Source organism: Centruroides sculpturatus, unplaced genomic scaffold, assembly GCF_000671375.1.
Source record: "Centruroides sculpturatus isolate CEXI.00-Female unplaced genomic scaffold, Cexi_2.0 scaffold903, whole genome shotgun sequence".
NCBI lineage: Eukaryota > Metazoa > Arthropoda > Arachnida > Scorpiones > Buthidae > Centruroides > Centruroides sculpturatus.
Window position 1 is genome coordinate 83216 of NW_019385049.1, and position 19867 is coordinate 103082.

Sequence of the window (19867 nt, forward strand, 5' to 3'; positions counted from 1 at the left end):
TTTGGATGCCATTCTAAGACCGTTGTTCTGACATCCTCCCACTTCTTCAAAGGATCTTTAATAACAGATATTGGCATTAATCCTCTTTTTCAGAAGAGAACATATCTTGCCGAGTTCCTTGGTGTTCTTCATTCAAGAGTTCCTGGCGTCCTTCTGTTGTCAGATCCGTTTCAGGTTCCATTATGAACTCTTCGATGTTCTTTATTTCTCAGATGTGATTTTTGTTACTCCTTTAGCTGCTTGAGTCTTCTTGATTATACAGTATTTTTCTTAAATAAGATTGAACTGAGGCATACTGTAGACCTGTTCACGCCATACTGTCCAGCAACATTAGGCATCTTCTGCCCACTCTCTACCTTTGCTATTATACTCTCACCTTTCGAAAAGAAAAACGGACACAAAACTTAACGAGTGCCTACCTGACAGTCTTTCGAACACATAAAAAAATTGTTTTGTCAGAAAAATCAAAGGCTGGAATTACAAGGGAGAGTTTCAAAGTTCGGAGGAATACTATCCAATTGGTATATACTGACTTAAGCGTCGATGTTGACGTCTTCCGCACTCCAAAAAGTTTCGAATTGTTGCCTGAAGACAAGGGAAGACCAATCGGTATTCATTATTTTACGTCGCTTCTTCTTGTGTTTGTTCTGTGGGGTGTTCGTTATCCGATCATGTTTTCATTGTCCTTTCACAAAAGTGTTCGTTATCCTATTTGTTCATTAACCGGTCACCCACTGTAGTTCTCTGAGCAATATATGCAGAGGGAGAAATTGTTAGAAACTTATCAGCTTTTAAGATAGAAGGTCAAGTAGAAAAAGTAATAATAAAGCCTGGACTGACTGACAGAAAATGAACAGGAAAGAACTGAAGTTGAGCCACATAGTAGTGATGAGCATAACATCAGTATCTATGATTTAATCACAAAGATAACAAAATCACAGTTGCGATCTTTGATTTTGTTAGTTTAGAAAGCATGATCACTGGATTGTTAATCATGTGATTGACAATTGGTAACAGTCCGGTGTAATTTCCTGACTGATAGTAAAGTTTACCTTAACTTTGTATTGCTGTGAAAGCTATGGGCTGCTGAACACTAATAAGTAATTCACAACAAAATATAGTTGGAAAGTAGATGTAATTATCTTACTACTATTTATAGGTTTACCTTGCAGATGTGCTGTGAATAACTGCTTTTTTGACTGCAATTTCAAGAACTGTGCTAACAAATTTACATTTGAAATCTCCATGCTGTTAACTGCTGTTTCTGTAGCAACAGAGTTACATTAGTTATTTATACTTAACGTTAGTGAAAATTTTTAATTTACAGTGATTTAATGACGTTATTAATCATATGAATACCAAAATATTGTCACTATTTTGGCAGACACACACAAATTATTACACCTTTAGACTATACTTTGTCATGAATTATTTATTAGTGCTCAACTATCCTTAGCTTTCACAGTGGTCCAAAGTTAAGATAAATTTTACCATAGTTTAGTTTAATGTATGAAAACTTCAAAGAAAATTTGAAAAGCATTAAACTTTTCATCTTCGGAGGCCATATTNATCTAAATTAAGTTTAGAAGTGGACAGTTGAAAGTGAAAAGATTTCACTTTCAACTGTCCACTTCTAAAGATGATCTGTTAATCAGATTGAAAACATTTCATTCCTTGAACTTTACTCACTATTAAAGGTACATTGATTTATTCAGCACTGAAAGTAATGTATTCTATATTATGCTGTTTTAAAATAGATGAGTATTTTGTAGAATAATTGCTAATTATAATTGTTTTTCTTTTAGAATATAGAAAAAACAGATGGTAAAGAAAGTAGAATTCCTTTTCTGTCGACAACAAGTGGATGGCAAAAATCTCGAATTGCTCGAACATTACGGCCTACGGTTATCACAAACAGAGAAGATTGCAGCAATGAAAGTATGGATTGCGAATCATCCGAGAAAGAGCTTTCTAGTGATAAATCTCCAGAGTATTGGCATAACTTAATTGGTCAACGAGTTTGTATCGGCGGGGTTAAAAAAGGTGTGTTACGATATTATGGCAGAACAAAGTTTGCTAATGGTATATGGTGTGGCGTTGAATTAGACGAAGCTGTTGGAAAAAATGATGGTACTGTTGATGGTGTAGAATATTTTAATTGTAAAGCAAATTTTGGAATATTTGCTCCTGTTTCTAAAGTTGAAAAAATTATAGTTGATGATAGTTCTAATAATATTGAAATGTTGGAAATAAAAAAAGAAAATGCAGTTATTCCTTGCACAAAATCAAAATTACCTCCTCCTAAAATAACTGCTAAGAATTTGATATCTAAAATTTCAGGAAATAAATTTTTGGAATCTGATGAAAATTTAGAAAAAGATAATAAGTCTCCAGTTTCTCAGTATTATGGGAAGAGATCAAAAATTTCTTGTAATTCATCAGATTCTAAAGATTACAGCATTAATAATAAGACACAGGTTATAACCGTTGGTTGTGATTGTATCTTTAATGTTGATAATTCCAATGAAATTAGAGATGATGAGTCACCGGAACATTTTGCAAAAAGAAGCAGACTGTCTTCAGAAATGAAATCGCAATGTTTTGATATTACTTTTAATATTAAAGATACATCTTTGAAACAGACTAAGAGTTCATCCTCATTAAAAGAAAATGAAATAGATCAAAATTTAAATTCTACATTTAATATGAGTCCCATAATAACAGAAAATAACAGAATAGAAAATTTAGATAATAAAGACAGTTTCAATAGGACGTTTTCGTTAAATGATTTTATCGAGAAAGTAGATTCTTCATCCATGCCAAATGAATTGTTGGAAAATTCTAATGGATATGACGACGATCAAATATCTTTAGATTTAGATGAAAGTCTGGGAATTCTCACGCCGAATCAGATGAAAGATTTTACTATATGTTTAGAAAATCAGAATTCCGGGATAATAGATATCGAGACTTTAAATATTCCCAACTCTGAGTCTTGTGACGATATTAATGATATACCTGAATACGAAGCAATTCAAGGAATTACTATTGAATATACTCCAGAAAATATTAGTGGTGTTCAGGTTTCTGTAACAAAGCATTCTGTTGAAAATGAGGATTCGACGTTTCTATCTTCAGATAAAGAACTAGTAGTTGAAAATATTGATAAACTTGAAAAATGCAAAGAAAATATTCTTACTGACAATTATGACACATCTAAAATATATAACACAGATACCAATCCAGAAACTGATGATGAAAATGAATCTGTAACAATTAAAGATGCCGATACATTGGTATGTGATATTGATCCACAAGGCATTCTTAATGAAACATATGTTAACAATATAGATGAAAACGATGTAAATCATGAATCAGATTCTTTGGTTGATAAAGCAATTCCTAAAAGTGAATTGCAAGTGGAAAATGAATTATATAAAGATAAAAATAATACACTTCTAGCATATACAGCGGAAATGTGTCCATTTAATAATAAAGATTCTATTTTCGATAATCGTACTATTAGTGAAAAAAATGTAAATGATTCCTGTGAAAATTTCGATGATCATTTACAAAAAGATAATTTACAAGAAAACCGTCCAATATCTTTACACACGCTAGGAAGTACAGATACTGGTTATCAAGAAGACGAAGAATTTGATAATCAAAGCGAAACGGGAGTAACGTCAAATTTAAAACGATTTTCAACTTCCAGTCGTGATAGCTGTACTGTTCTCGATGACGTTAATCAGAAGGAAAATAGTCGAGTTGTTGATTCTGGCATAGTTTTATCAGCGGATGGAGATGAAATATTTGGACAAAATGATATTACAAAAACTTTGAGTAATGAAATTGAAGTTCATCAGGAAAATAACTTAAGTTTGCAAAATAATTCAAATATTAAAAAGGTAGATATAAGTCAGTTAAATACATTAGACAGATGGCCGATGGAAGCATCAGACGAAAGCTGTCACATGTTCGAAAAAGCCATTTGTTCGGATCTACATCAGTTTCAATCGGAATCTCATATTTTACATAAAAATGATCTACAAATGGAAATTGTTAATGATGACATTGATAGAGATGATGTAAGTGACTCTGCTCAAAACACAATTATTGAAAGCAATTCAAATATTACAGTTCCTGCCAGAAGTCCTTCCATTATATACTCTGAAAAACCAGTCCAAAAAGTACAATTAAAACCTAAAGAAAATTTACCAAAAAATAAAACTGATACAGAAGAAATCGATAAAGCATCTGTAGTGGATATGGACAAAAAGAATATTGTTAGAACGCCCAAGAAAAATGTTATGTCTAAAATAAAGGCAATGATCGAGGCCACGACATCTAAAACGAAAACGAAAAACGATAACGAACAAGTTAAGAAAAGTATTCCCAAAAAGAGTCGATGGGAAGCGGTCACTTCTAAAATCGCAGCTAGTCTTGCCGAAGAAAAGACAAAATCGAAAACAAAGAAAGAAATTAAAAGTAGAATAGATACAAATTTAGTTGGAGCTAGACAAATAATTACAAAAAAGCCTCAAAAAACAGATTTTCTAAGAGTAAATTCTTCATTTGAAAATGAAGACGTTGCATCCGATTCGTCACATACAATGAGAAATTCTTTTGATCATCAAAGGTAAGAGGTATTATTAATATATGTATGGTTTAATATTAATAAATTAATATAGTAATTTAAAATGATTATCATAAAAAGATTAGTCTTTTTATTAATTACAAGAGTTAAGTACTATTTTAGTTAACAGTTAGTTGGTACTTTGAATTTTAGCATATTGCTATTTAGATGAATGCAGATAGCTGTGCTATGCTGAACCAACAGCTTTTCAAAAGAGGTGAAATGGCAGTTAACAGGAATGGTATATTTGAAAATTTAGAATTTTTATGCAGAAAATTTTATTAAAATTAAAAATTTTTATAAAAAGACAATATAATTGATTTTAAACTTTTTTAATTTTATAATTTACATACAGAATTATATTGTATATCATAACTTTGATATATCTATATATATAATCGAGATGGGTTGATGATGATAATAATAATAAGCGCAGAGCCTAAATGGTTAGGAGTTGAAAGTTGAAATTTGGTACACAGATAGGGTACGTCACGAAAACGCACACTAAGAAGGGATTTTTCGAAATTCCCCCCGGGGAGAGAGACAGGATTAAGGCTTAACACTTCCGTCAACAATGGAAGTGTTAAGTAACAATGGAATTGTTAAGAGAAAGCGACATGCAAGACACAGATGCAGATTTTTCGTTTTTGCGGGAAATCGAACATATTTTTAGACCCATCTAAAAATTCTCTAATCAGTCCGGAAACAGGGGGACCCAATTCTTGCATTCTGCCATTCACAACATTTTTATATGGATAAACTAGGCATAAAAAGATATTAAAATTTATATGTGTAGAAAACTTATTAAATATTAAATATTCATCTTCTATAAAAATGGGCCAATATGTAAATAAAAATAAAAACCTCAAGTTTTTCCCAGGAGATTGATGCAAAAAATTTAACACAAACAAATGCTTTTGGTCTGCTTCTAAGATCTGTTTCTGGTGGTTGAAATGCTTCGATATTCAAAAATGAATGCTCCATAGAACCTTGTATAAATATGAACTAGAATTTTGATCAAGAGGGTGTTTCCACTCGTAGCTGAATTAATTAAAATGTTTAAAGATATGTTAAATGTCAATGGAACCATTTTGAATATTTCACTTCTACAGTGTAGCCATTGGATAATCTCTTTCATAACATTACTTAGCATTTTCAGAATACTATTATAGTAGACATATTATCCTACTGGTACTCCAGTTTCAGTTCATATTCAGAAACATGACTTTTTCAAAAAGTCATTTTAACCATTTAAGGAGTTAAAAGTACTCTTTACATATAAAAACTCAAATATAACATATTTAAATCACAGTGTAATAGTAAATTTAGGAAAAATAAACAGAAGTTTATAAAAAGGAGACTTTTGTATTGATCTACACTCATTGTAAATCAAAAGTATCATTTATGTAAAAAATGACTGCATTTATATACAGAAAAATATTTACTTCTTTACAGAGTCTTTTTATTTAAGATAAATGATATTTAAGCTTTTATTTAAATGTTTCTGAATCATTAAGATTCACAAAAGTTCTGTATCTGAAGATGAGTTAAGAAGGCTCATCCTCAGATACAGATTTAAACTCAACAGAACATATTTATATTTCTAATTTCCTGTAGAGCATCAAAAAACTTTCACATGTGATCTTATTTCGAAAGAGGATTAAAATGATATTGTTCAAATAAATATTTTTAAATTATTAAACTTTCCAATATGGAAAGATAATTAAAGATATTGAATAATAAAATTAACAAAACAATGTAAATAAATAAAGTAGCAAAAACAGTTTGGATTTAGTCTGTCCATAGTTCATCCGTAGTGTCTTTTTTCTGTTGTTTCCTCTTTTCTGAAATTATTGTCTTCGTCATCCTTAAGCATGGGTTAAGGTCCAACCTGTCGTATCTTTTGTTAACAACTCGGTTTTCTTCTTTTGCTATTAATAATTCTTCGACAGTTTCTTCTTTCCAGCACTGTAATCTTAGCTTCCACATTGGATCTTCTATCTGCAAACTTGTTTCGCCAGAGCTGTGGTATCTTCTTTCCTGATTGAATCTTTGTGTTCTTTTATTCTTTGTTCTAAAGTTCTGAGAGTGCTTCTAATACAATAAAAAACCTCTATGAAGGAGTAGTGTTTTTCCGAGTGTATGTATTATGGGAACGAAAGTTGACAATGATGACAGCATTTACATATATGAATTGAAGAGCAAAAAGATATTACTCAAATCAGATCGAATTGAGGTTTTAGCTTGTATACAAATAAAATGGCTGTTAAATTTAGGTATAGGTATACACCCAAGTTAGAAAAACAATAAATAAGGAACAGAGATGCAAAAAACATCAAGAGGACAAAGAAGGATGTAGGAATGGATTGATAGAAGAAAGAAATACAGTAAAAATAAAAATAATAATAATAAAAAATATTATATGAATGGAAAATAAGAGAAAAGATGAAGTAAAAAAATTTATGAAAGGTTAAAAATGATTAAACTGAAATTAGATAAACTAGATGGAACAAGAGTTTATGAAATTAAAGTAAGAAATGTATGAGAAGGAATACAGTTCAAATGCCTAGGCAACATATTTAGATTAAAACAGAATTTCAGAATGTAAGAAAGATCTGAAGAAAAATAAGCAATGTTGGATTTGGCTGCATATTTATTAAGAAATCAAGTAGACACAGACTAGCAAGATGTTACGTTATAGCAAAAAGCAATTAGAGAACATCTAATAAGATTATAGAAATACACGAGAACAGCAAATAATTAAATATATAAACAAGATTTAATAACTATTATATTAAAACTTATGATGAATTAATATCTTGGGTATGGAATGCCAATGAAATCTATCAAAATAGGAAGGAAAAAAGAACAAAAAAGGATGTAAAAAATTTATAATTAATGTTTATATTTAAAATTATTAATGAAAAAGGAGTTTTTCAAAAAGATTCATTGATCTAATTGAACATTGAAAATTTGCAGAGTACTAGAATTTTTAAAGCAAAAAATTTAGTAGTAGTGTATATTTTTTAGGTCCTTAAAGTTTTTTTACATTTTTAGTTGGTAAATGAAAAGTTACTAACAAAGGTTATGGAATTATATTATGATTCCTGAGGGTGATTCTGAAGAACCTGAAAGATACTGAAAAATGAATGTATCTATGGGACATCAGTTTAAAAGCAGGTTTAAATTATGCAATGTATGTCAATTCACGCTGTGATATTATTAAAGATTTTAAAGACATGTCAATTTTAATCATGATATGAGAAAAAGAGAAACAAGACTTTTTGTAATTGTATCTATTGATTGCAATTGGCAATTACAAACTCAGATTTTCTTTCATCAAGAGCATATTTAAAAATTATATAGATACAGTCACAGACATATTCATCTGTGACATGCAAAGAATTTTTAGAGGTGTTCTTGATAAGAGATATTCTTGATATACAAAGATAAAGCTATTCACTAAGTTTATAATTATAAGTTAACTGGAGTTTATAATTATATAACTGGAGATACTCCGCATCATTTCATAGCTTTATCTGCTTTAAAATTGACTTTTAAATGCAGATTTCTCATGGAATATCACTATTTTTTGAAACCATCAAAGGCACATATGCTTTATCATTAATTCGTTTCTGTATTCCAATCCACATTTCGATATTATTAAAGATTTTAAAGACATGTTAATTTTAATTGTGAGAGAAAGAGAAACAAGACTTTTGTAAGTAGAGTTTAAAAAATAAACAAATCAAAGAAAATGGTAATGACATCATTAGTTTTGATTTTGTAAGCAGAAAGTAATGCTGTTGTCTGTAAACAAAGTGAAACATTGAACAGTTAAATTAGTGCTGTAATTTTAATTGCAAAGTTCAGTTTATAGCAATAAAATGCTTAAGTGTTTATAGCCTACTAGTATTAAATTAGCAAGTTATATGTCTTAACTATCAATGAAACTGACTGACCACTTATCAAAGATAAATTTTAAAAATTTTAATGTCATTGAAATTAAAATCTTTTGACTTTATTTTTATGAATCCATTGAAATGGGCTTGAAAGTCGATTGCTCAGCTTTTACACAGAACTTTTTAAGTACAGTAGGTGATCGGTTAACGAACATAATCCGTTCCAAGACTTTGTTTGCTATCTGAATTGTTCATTAACCAATTATCGATTTACCATAGGTTTTAATTGGAATTTAATTAATTCGTTCTGGAGACCCCCAAAAATAAAAATATATACTTTCTTACTACATTTATTTATATGTAATAATAAAAATACATACATAAACAGTCTTGCATTTTTATTAGTCATGTTTTTTCTGTTTGAAAGGGTTAAAGAATCTGTCTAATGTCGATTGCTTTTCTCGCTTCTTCAGGATTTTTCGTAAGTAATTAATAGCATTATAATTGTAGAAATCCCCAAGCCTCAATCTGTTTTGGATGCCATTTTAAGACTGTTGTTCTGACATCCTCCCACTTCTTCAAAGGATCTTTAATAACAGATATTGGCATTAATCCTCTTTTTCAGAAGAGAACATATCTTGCCGAGTTCCTTGGTGTTCTTCATTCAAGAGTTCCTGGCGTCCTTCTGTTGTCAGATCCGTTTCAGGTTCCATTATGAACTCTTTGATGTTCTTTATTTCTCAGATGTGATTTTTGTTACTCCTTTAGCTGCTTGAGTCTTCTTGATTATACAGTATTTTTCTTAAATAAGATTGAACTGAGGCATACTGTAGACCTGTTCACGCCATACTGTCCAGCAACATTAGGCATCTTCTGCCCACTCTCTACCTTTGCTATTATACTCTCACCTTTCGAAAAGAAAAACGGACACAAAACTTAACGAGTGCCTACCTGACAGTCTTTCGAACACATAAAAAAATTGTTTTGTCAGAAAAATCAAAGGCTGGAATTACAAGGGAGAGTTTCAAAGTTCGGAGGAATACTATCCAATTGGTATATACTGACTTAAGCGTCGATGTTGACGTCTTCCGCACTCCAAAAAGTTTCGAATTGTTGCCTGAAGACAAGGGAAGACCAATCGGTATTCATTATTTTACGTCGCTTCTTCTTGTGTTTGTTCTGTGGGGTGTTCGTTATCCGATCATGTTTTCATTGTCCTTTCACAAAAGTGTTCGTTATCCTATTTGTTCATTAACCGATCACCCACTGTAGTTCTCTGAGCAATATATGCAGAGGGAGAAATTGTTAGAAACTTATCAGCTTTTAAGATAGAAGGTCAAGTAGAAAAAGTAATAATAAAGCCTGGACTGACTGACAGAAAATGAACAGGAAAGAACTGAAGTTGAGCCACATAGTAGTGATGAGCATAACATCAGTATCTATGATTTAATCACAAAGATAACAAAATCACAGTTGCGATCTTTGATTTTGTTAGTTTAGAAAGCATGATCACTGGATTGTTAATCATGTGATTGACAATTGGTAACAGTCCGGTGTAATTTCCTGACTGATAGTAAAGTTCACCTTAACTTTGTATTGCTGTGAAAGCTATGGGCTGCTGAACACTAATAAGTAATTCACAACAAAATATAGTTGGAAAGTAGATGTAATTATCTTACTACTATTTATAGGTTTACCTTGCAGATGTGCTGTGAATAACTGCTTTTTTGACTGCAATTTCAAGAACTGTGCTAACAAATTTACATTTGAAATCTCCATGCTGTTAACTGCTGTTTCTGTAGCAACAGAGTTACATTAGTTATTTATACTTAACGTTAGTGAAAATTTTTAATTTACAGTGATTTAATGACGTTATTAATCATATGAATACCAAAATATTGTCACTATTTTGGCAGACACACACAAATTATTACACCTTTAGACTATACTTTGTCATGAATTATTTATTAGTGCTCAACTATCCTTAGCTTTCACAGTGGTCCAAAGTTAAGATAAATTTTACCATAGTTTAGTTTAATGTATGAAAACTTCAAAGAAAATTTGAAAAGCATTAAACTTTTCATCTTCTAAGGCCATATTTGAAGTACAGCAATATATATATATATATATATGTAAGCCAACATTTTGCCTTGAAAATGTGATCATTTATTATGCTGGTAGAAGAATAAATACATGTACAAGTTGTGGTTATTGACCCAAGAAATGCTTGATATGTTAGCCACATCAATTCCTTGCAAATGCTTATTTTCAAAAGCAGATTATTAATTTCAGACATTAGTAGTTGCCTTTCTGATATTAAAATGAATACGATATTGTGATAAGAGAGCAAAAATTCATGTGATTACATCATATATTAAAATCACTCATTAGAAAGTCACAGTAATGAATTGTCTGTGATTGCAAAATCACAAAGTTGCATGTAACTAGGGTTTCTCATTTCCTGGTCTTTTGCTTGTCCTGGGATTCCGGGATAAAAGTGAACTGTTTCTCGGGATCTTGGGAAATCCTGGGATAGAATTAATTATTTTTCATTTTTTAAAGTAATTTAATACATTCTGTAACCTCCAAAATCATATTAACCACTTGCCGTCCACAAACTCCCACACAAGGCACTCAATTGGCCATCGCATACCTGGCAAGGCATATATATATATATGATATATAAATATAAACATCTTTACTGAACCCAATACATTGCAATAATATTATACAGCAATATACATGCAATATATGGCAGTTGAAGAGTGTTATTGCAATGTATCAGGTTTAGTAAAGATGTTTATATATGCATTGCCGGATATGTGATGGCTGACTGAGTGCCTTGTGTGGGAATTTACAGGACGAGGGCACCGAATGCGTCCCCAGTTGGCGCCGTAGTAACTGACGATGGGTTATATTGTAATGTTAAATATACTGGAAGTGGAGATTGGACCAGAGGTTCAGGTAGCGTAACTGGTAATGCAATCGCATGGTAAGCGACAGTTGCGGGTTGGAGTCCCACTCCAGGTTGATTCTTTTCTTCCAGTCTAATCTAAAATTATTTAATTAAATTATAATTATTAAATTAATTATGAGATGATGCCTAACACCTCTCTCTAGGGTCAAATTTATTAGTAATTTATACTGTAATTATTATTGCCAAATTATAGCCCGATGATATATGGCAGTTGAAGGAGTGTTATAGAATGATAGTTTTTGATGAAAACTTTCAAGAACTAAACTTATTTGTTAAAATGTATAAAACTATTAACCATTTTTCAAATTTAAAAAAAATCTCAACTAGAAAATTATTGTGTGCAATTAACTATTATTATGTAATATTTTAAATTATTATTTGCAACTTAATATCTTTAAAATTAGATGATTAACTTTATGATAATTAAAATTTACAAACTACTTTTAATATATTTATGTTACGGTTATGGCACATTTTCACTTTGTCTTACAGCATGTAATATTTGTTGTCTTGCAACTAATTTGCAACTAATATTTATTAATTTTTCTCTCAGTGTTATTACTAATCTGATTGTCATAAAAACATAATTTAATAGTTATCTTTATTGAAAATCCAACAAACAATTATTGAATATTCTGATCATTTTTAACTACAGTACGCAGTGGTGTCAGATCCGGTGGGGGATTGGTGCATGGCTGAAACGAAAACATACTAAAAGGTAATAAGAATTGCAATCAATCCCACCAAGCTAAAGTGTCAATTGTACTTTGAATCATATTTCTAAAAAATTGATGATTCTTTTGCTGATCTGTAAAGTAGACATTTATCAACTGCAGATGCCATTTTATGGGATTGATAGAATTCATTTTTATGTTAATTTTTTAAAATATTATCAAAATTTGTTATGTTTTTATTCAATATAAAATGAATTTTTACAAAACATGAACAATTTAGATAGCATTATTTTCGATAGACTTTGAATATCAATTTAAATTACTGTAATTATGTTAATTATTATCCATTGTAAATATATGTTGAAATATTGGAAAACTGGTCCAAGTTTTGTATTTGCCCATTACAATTTCTCAATGCTCCTTGTGTCATATAGTACACATCCAACTGATACTCAAAGTCGTCCTATGCTTGCTATAGCATATCCATTGTTATTCCTTCCATAGCAGCCACAATTTTGTAGATGTGGAGCTTTAGAATCGTGCATCTCCTGCAGATTATTTCTTGCACAATGATGATTGATTCCAAATTTGCAAACTGTTGTAGAATACAAAAAGTCTTTTCTGTTGCAAAGTCACTATTTTCATTTCTGATGCTTCCTAGAAGTAGTAGATGGCAAGATGTTTGAATGCAGATGGGAGACGAAACTCATACGGTTACTCTATCGATTGGTGTACATCACATACACCCATCGATCATTAACATAATTACAGTAATTTAAAATGATAGCATTCATTTTGGAAGACTGTACTTTTATCATTTGAAATGATAGCTTCTATTTTGTTCACTTCTTTATAACTAGTAACCTTAGATTTAAAACAAAATCAAAATAAAATACTTATTTACTATAAATATTGGTAATATACTCTCTTCTCGGAAGCAAAGTTCCCGTAAATAGTATACAATTACTTGGTGTTTTAGTAAATAAATATTTTATAAGGTTATTTGTTTTAATTTTAATGGATAAAATAATAAGATAAGCCATGATGTTGTATTATTGATTACAGGCATTAATATTGTAAATGAATGTAAATGTTCTTCATTATATTAAATTGTCCACAAAATATATATCATTAAATTTATTTTTCTAATAACTGTTTGTTGGAAATGTCTACTTTTATATGATTAACAAAGTCCTATCTAATTAACCTTATCTCTTATCACATTCCTCTTAATGCAGTTTCTCTGCACAGTTTGTTTGCACTTCTTTCTTTAAATAACGCCATGTTTGGTATACCTTCATAAGATCTTTATGGGTTGCATATCATTTTCCATAAATTATTATTAATTTTTAACGTAATTTAACTGTAATTATGATTTTTAATGTTTTAGATCTGTTGGAAGTAGTGTTGAAAGTACCGACAAATTTTCTAATCAAACATCACAAGGAAAAGAAAAAAGACAAACAGGTATTGTTAATATAAAATATATTTTAAACTAAATTAAACTATTATAAATATATATGTAACAGAGTAAAAAAACAAACCAAACTTTTGATATTGCCTAGCAACAGCTGTAATTTCATGCATGTGTGCATTTGAACATTTTCTAGGAACATTTTCTAAATTGGTATTTTTTAATTGTATAGGACACCTACATTTGTATGGATTAGAAAACAAAAATCTAAGTATTGGAGTAAGTATGTATGTATGCACCGTTGAAATTGTGAAATGACACACTACAAGCATCAAATCAAAATTAAATTTTGCACCAAAATTATCAATAGTAAAAACTTTATCAAAGCATTTAACATGTAGCTGTAAGTGTATGTTAATGACATCTTGTTGCATACACAAGTATATAAATGGCATAACTTATCTGTGTAGAAGTGATCAATTACTGGTTACTAAAGGGTCTAAGATTCAAATTATCAGGAGAGGTGAAAAGTGCTGCAACAGTTGTACTCCAGATGATGCAGAATAGTAGCAAGAGCAGGATTGCCACTTGGTTCTTTTTTTAAGGTACTCAGACTTTTTAAAGAAAGTATCTAATAAGTGCAAATGTCCTTAAAGTCTCTTTTTGTGCTTTACAATTGAAGAAAGGCATAACAAATTAAAATGTTATGAGAAATTGCTAGAAGAAAATGAAGAAAAACTAAAGAATTTAAAGATATACAGCACTTAAGTGACATCAAACATCCAAAACCTTCACAAACTTTGTTGATATTTTCATCTGTTAACAGATATCTTCAGGTAAATACATATAATGCAGAACCAAACTGTTTAAATTTGAATATAAATTTGGCTTAAAACTTTTTAATGCAAACATTTTTTACATATGTGGTGGAGTAAAGGCATAAGTGTATAGGTGCAAAAGGTGATCTGTAAATACTCATAACTTTTTCATGTTTACAGTATATTAAAAGTTTGGTTTATTTTTTGTCTCTACCAGATATTATAGTATTCAAAATTAATTTGCAATATAGATGGAAGATCTTTATTTTTAATTTTATAATACAGCATATTAATATGTAGGATGTTTCAAATCGCTTGATTTAATTTTTGTTGTGCTTACCATACATTTAATATTCATTTACGTTAGGTTAATTATATTAAAGTGTTTCTTCTAGATCAGTGATTCTTAACCACTGTGCCATGAGATTTTTGAAGTGTGACGCCACTGCAAATATCCATACATAAGCGACGTCAGACAAGTAGTTTAATTGGTTCTACCTTCCTAGAGCACGTTTAGAAATTGTAACCGGTGTTGCCTGTAGTTACCAAGGCATTTAGAAAGTATGACTTAAATAACCAACTGCGTTTAAAAATCACTGTTATGACGTCACCGGTTGTCCTGCGGTTCTTACCAAAGTAACCGTGTGTGTGTCGCAAAATTTTTAAATTATTAAAAGTGTACTGTGACGAAAAAAAGGTTGAGAATCACTGTTCTAGATATTCGAAAGAAATAGTCATTTGATGAGATTGTCAAATAATTATGAGAATAGTAATATTATAAAATACTGGATGGCTGTAGTTAAGCTTTCCTTATTTAGGGCTTTTTGGCTTTTGATGTAACAATTTGAATGTGTCCAAATTTGGTACAAAAAGAAAGAACTTCATAAAAAGTTTTGGTTCCAAAATCTCTCATTAGAGGTGCTCTTAATCCTAGGATCAGAAACCTTGTATAAAACTGATTTGTTTTTCTTTTTATTGCTATCTAAGAGCTGTAAATATTGCATTCAACTGTTCCAAACATATTCTTACTAATAATATTTCAAATGTGCATAACTTTATCTTATTGCATATTAATTTTGAAGCTATTTTATGAAAATGGGGTATAATGCAGCATTCACTTCATGAGTTTAGATATCATGAAATCTTGCTTGCGGATCCTGTTAGTTCCTGAAATTAGAGCAATGATCTGAAATTTTAGGATTTAACAAGATCTTTGACAGGTCTGGAAGGAAATGGAAACTGGTTTTCTTTCAGATTACAGAAGTTGCAACAGATTCTAACTTAACTACTGCTCACTGGATAACAGTAATTCACTGGAGTACAGTAAACACAGCTTAAACAATCTTTGTAGATCTAGAATGAAACTTTGATTTTGAAAAAATATATATTAACTAATGTCTTTGATCTATAATGATCATCAGATCATTTATATTCTGTAAATGGAATGCGTTAAAGAATGTGTTAAAAAAATTTAAAATTTAATTAAATTATATTACGATTTATGTTAGTTTTAAATTTTTGTAATGCATTCTTCAGTGCATTCAATTTATAGAATGTAAATGACCCAAAGATCAGTATTGATTGAAAATGTTAATCAGTATATATTTTTTTCAAAATTAAAATTTCATTCTAGATCTACGGAGATTGTTTAAGCTTTATTTGTTTCAACAGATCCTTAGATAATTTCTGGTTCTGGCAGTATATGTTGTATAGCAAGATAACTGATATGCCACATTACATACTTAGCTGTTTGGTTGGGATTAATGTGTGGTGAATCTTCTGCAAAGTGTTTCTCATCAAGATCAGCCATCAATGGTAGCCCTGTCAAGGGGTTCAGGAAAGAGATTTAATTTGGTTTGACTTTTCTACAAGCCAACAATGCTTGACCTTAGGACATTTTGTCGAGATAAAGCCTATTTTTTATCCAAACAGTAAAATCTTTAAAATTATTTGGCTATTATAGCTCAGTAATGATTAGAAACTAATTAATTTGTCCAGAGGTAGGCAGTTATGCAGCCATCTCATGATAATTTTAATAATAATAATCTGGTTCTAATAAATATGACGATAATCAGATGTCTTTATGATTAGCATATGCTGTGTTTCTATGAGGATCTGTCACAATTGAAATTATTTGTCGTTTCCCAGAACACTGAAAATACAAAATTTATCCTATTTGTTACCATAAAACGTTATAAAATCTTCAATAAGCAAATGTATTTTGAGAAAAATTAAACAAAAACAAAGACTATATATTTTATATCCTACTTGAAAGTAACATCAGTTATGTTCACAGAGCATTCTGATACTGGTTGCAAGATGTTAACTATTCCAATGATTAGATTATCTTTGTGAATGCATTTATCAAACTTATGAAATGTCTGTTTTTTAAAATATTGTATTAAAATGTCATAGTTTGAGTGCATGATCTGGAACTTTTTAACTAAAACAAGATCTTACTCATAAAGAAATTAATTTATTTATATAAAATGGGTTGTATAATTATGCACCATTATCTATTCACTAGAAATGGTTATTTCTTTACAAATAATAAATGAAAATATAAAAACTGTCTCTTGGCATTACCAATAAATGTTTAATTAAGCACAAGCACTTCCGATTGCAACTGTTTTCTTCAGGTAATATGGCAGATGGAACATTATAAATCTACAGATAGAACACATTTCAAATTGCTCTTCACGCATGAGCATGGAACATAAAAATTTAAATACAAAATTATGTGCCATTACAAAATAAATATAATATACGATGACAATGGTTAACAAAAATAACAGAAATAATTGATAAGAAAAGTTAAACAAAACGTAAACACTGGAGTTCCTTTGTCGTCAGTTTATTTTCGTCACATAACTGTGACCTACGATTTTAGCAAATTTAACAGCGCAATCCATAGCTCTGGAATATCAAGCATGGAAACATTGATGTAATAAACAAAGACTCCCAAATAAACAAGATTCTCCTATCCCCACAGCATTTTACCAGTGAAACTTGTGACCAAAGATGATCAAAGTTATATTGCATCACGTTTTTGGCTATCTCTGTTGAACATCTCCCAAGTGTAATATCTTCACAATGCTCTGCTAAATGAACATGGAACATTCTGGTAGTGGCACCTATATATAATAAATTTGATCCAGTTAGTGGATTTTCTAAAGGTATAGCATAAACTCCAGACTTTTCAAAACCTGTCTTTATCTGTCTTTATCTGTCAAAGTATCCTACGCAATGTAGGCTGGGGAGCTAGTGGTAATATATACCCAAGTTCTCTAAAGACTTGGCATGTACAGTACATAATGAAGGGGCCTAGGTACAGGATGGCTGGTGACACAAAGACCAGTTCCTTCTTACGAAATAAAGTGGATCATGGAAATAATGCATTTTTTTACTTGACTGACTAAATAATTAAACTTGGTAAGAGAATATCCTACACACTGCTAATTTTATGTGGGTAATTCTCTGTCCTTCTGTTTGTATTCTTTAATTCATCTGATGTATTCCTTGTCTTAAGTTTTTTATAACAAGTTTTAATCTTCTAATCCTAATATATTTGTATTGTATTGCAGCTCTTAGAATTTTAAAATTAATATAATCTCTTTCTCTCGTCGGTATAGCCTCAGCTATTGATCTTGGTAATGTTAATGTTTTTAAAAGTTTCCTTTCAGTCAAATGTGTTTTAAGGTAATTTAAATCTGTAATATGTCTATCAATCTCACCTTGCAGTTTTTCTCTGTAATTGTTGTTTTGTTGACCCTTATGCATCTTCTGATGATTATTGCCGTTTCAGTTTTGGAATTCTTATTCTGGTATTTTTGAAACCGTGCCAGTAATTTTTAATCCAAACACAAATTATTTATTGTATTTATACAGACACTTGGCAAATCACAGAATTAAATTTTATTCAGTTGATATGTGTTTCTTTCATTTGTACACGTTTCAGACATTTCTTGCCCCTCTTCAGCCAACTTTTCGATGAGTTTAAACAATTTTAAAATTTCTTCTACACACTTGTAATTACGTTTAAATTGATTTAACAATTAAAATTTACATGCTAATCTTCTGAAGTAATCCTTCTTTACAAATGTATTTCGCTGACCTTTCCTCCCCCCTTTTCCCCCAGTTAAGCGTGCCCAATGTCTACTACACAGTCACGTGACTTGACGAGTAGGCCACATTGTGGCAACATGTTTTAAAAATTACTTTTCTACATAAAAAATCCTTTACATAAAAATCTTTTTCTATTTTACAATCTATTTTACAATTGTTCAGGGTGCAATGATCATGAAAGGCAGAATTTAATCTATTGTATTTTAGATCTGCTATATGTTCTTTTAATCTGGTTTTTAACTTCGTTTTAGTTTCTCCTATATAATATTTCTTATCTCTACAAGTACAATGAATTTTATATATTACATTTTTAGTTTCAGTTGATAGTTGTTTTTTCTCAGTGTTGAGCTGTTTAAGCCTTGTATACATTTTTTGGTATGACAGTACTAACTTGAAGTTTATATTACTTATTTCATTATCAATTTGTTCGTGTAGTCCTCTGATGTATGGAAAGCCGATATACTTTACATCATTTGTTTTTTTATTGTTTTGTGGCTTTTTAAGATTATTTATTTTAAGTTCCCATTTTTTTAACAGTCTTTGTGGGTAACCCGCTAGGAGAAATTTCTTTTTTAATTCAGCTAAATCTGCAAATGTGTGTATTTCTTGACTTGTTCTGTTTTTTATTTTAGAATATTCCATTTTAAATACATTATATTTGACATGAAGTGGTACGTTTGACTGATATCTTATTGTTATCTGACTTGAACCTGGCTTTCTAAATGTTCTAAATTCTAAGCTCTGTTTTAATCTTCTTATCATAATGCCCAAGTAGTTAATTTCTTTTCTGGTTGCATCTTCTATTTCTGTTTTAAATTTTATCTCTTCTTGTATATTATTAACTTGTTTGTTGATTTTTTCTATCTTTATTTCAGTTTCATTGTATATTATTAAAATATCATCCACGTATCGTTTATAAAATTTTATGCCTTTTATATTGCTAATTTTGTTATCTATATCTATCATTATTAATTCTGCTAATTTTGGTCCTATTACTGATCCCATGCTTATTCCACTAGTCTGTATATAAAAATCGTCATCAGCCTCAAAATAATTACTTCTGTATGCAAATTCTATTAAACTTATTTTATTTCATTTTTAACTTTAAGATTTTTTAATTTATCCTCTATTAGATTCCACGTTATTGACGGATACATATCTATAATGTCGAAACTTGCTATCGTCTAGGAGTTCATCTGTGTTTCTAATTGCAAATTGGGAGTTTTGGTATTGTTTAAGTTGTTGCTTTAGAAATATTTCCAATTTATATAGTGTTGAGTACTTAAAGTCTACTATTGGCCGAACTTTCTCTCCTATCTTA

The 19867-nt window shown here is 30.1% G+C and overlaps 1 protein-coding gene across 2 annotated transcripts in view; it reads left to right on the forward strand.

Annotated features, from left to right (window-relative positions):
* Positions 1-19867, forward strand: part of LOC111633926 (restin homolog) — a 101202-nt gene that overhangs the window by 34856 nt on the left and 46479 nt on the right. For both annotated transcript variants that reach the window (XM_023378583.1, XM_023378582.1), the window contains exons 2-3: positions 1806-4639; positions 13580-13656. In XM_023378583.1, the coding sequence (XP_023234351.1) occupies positions 1806-4639; positions 13580-13656 (2911 nt within the window). The remainder of the gene's footprint in view (positions 1-1805; positions 4640-13579; positions 13657-19867) is intronic.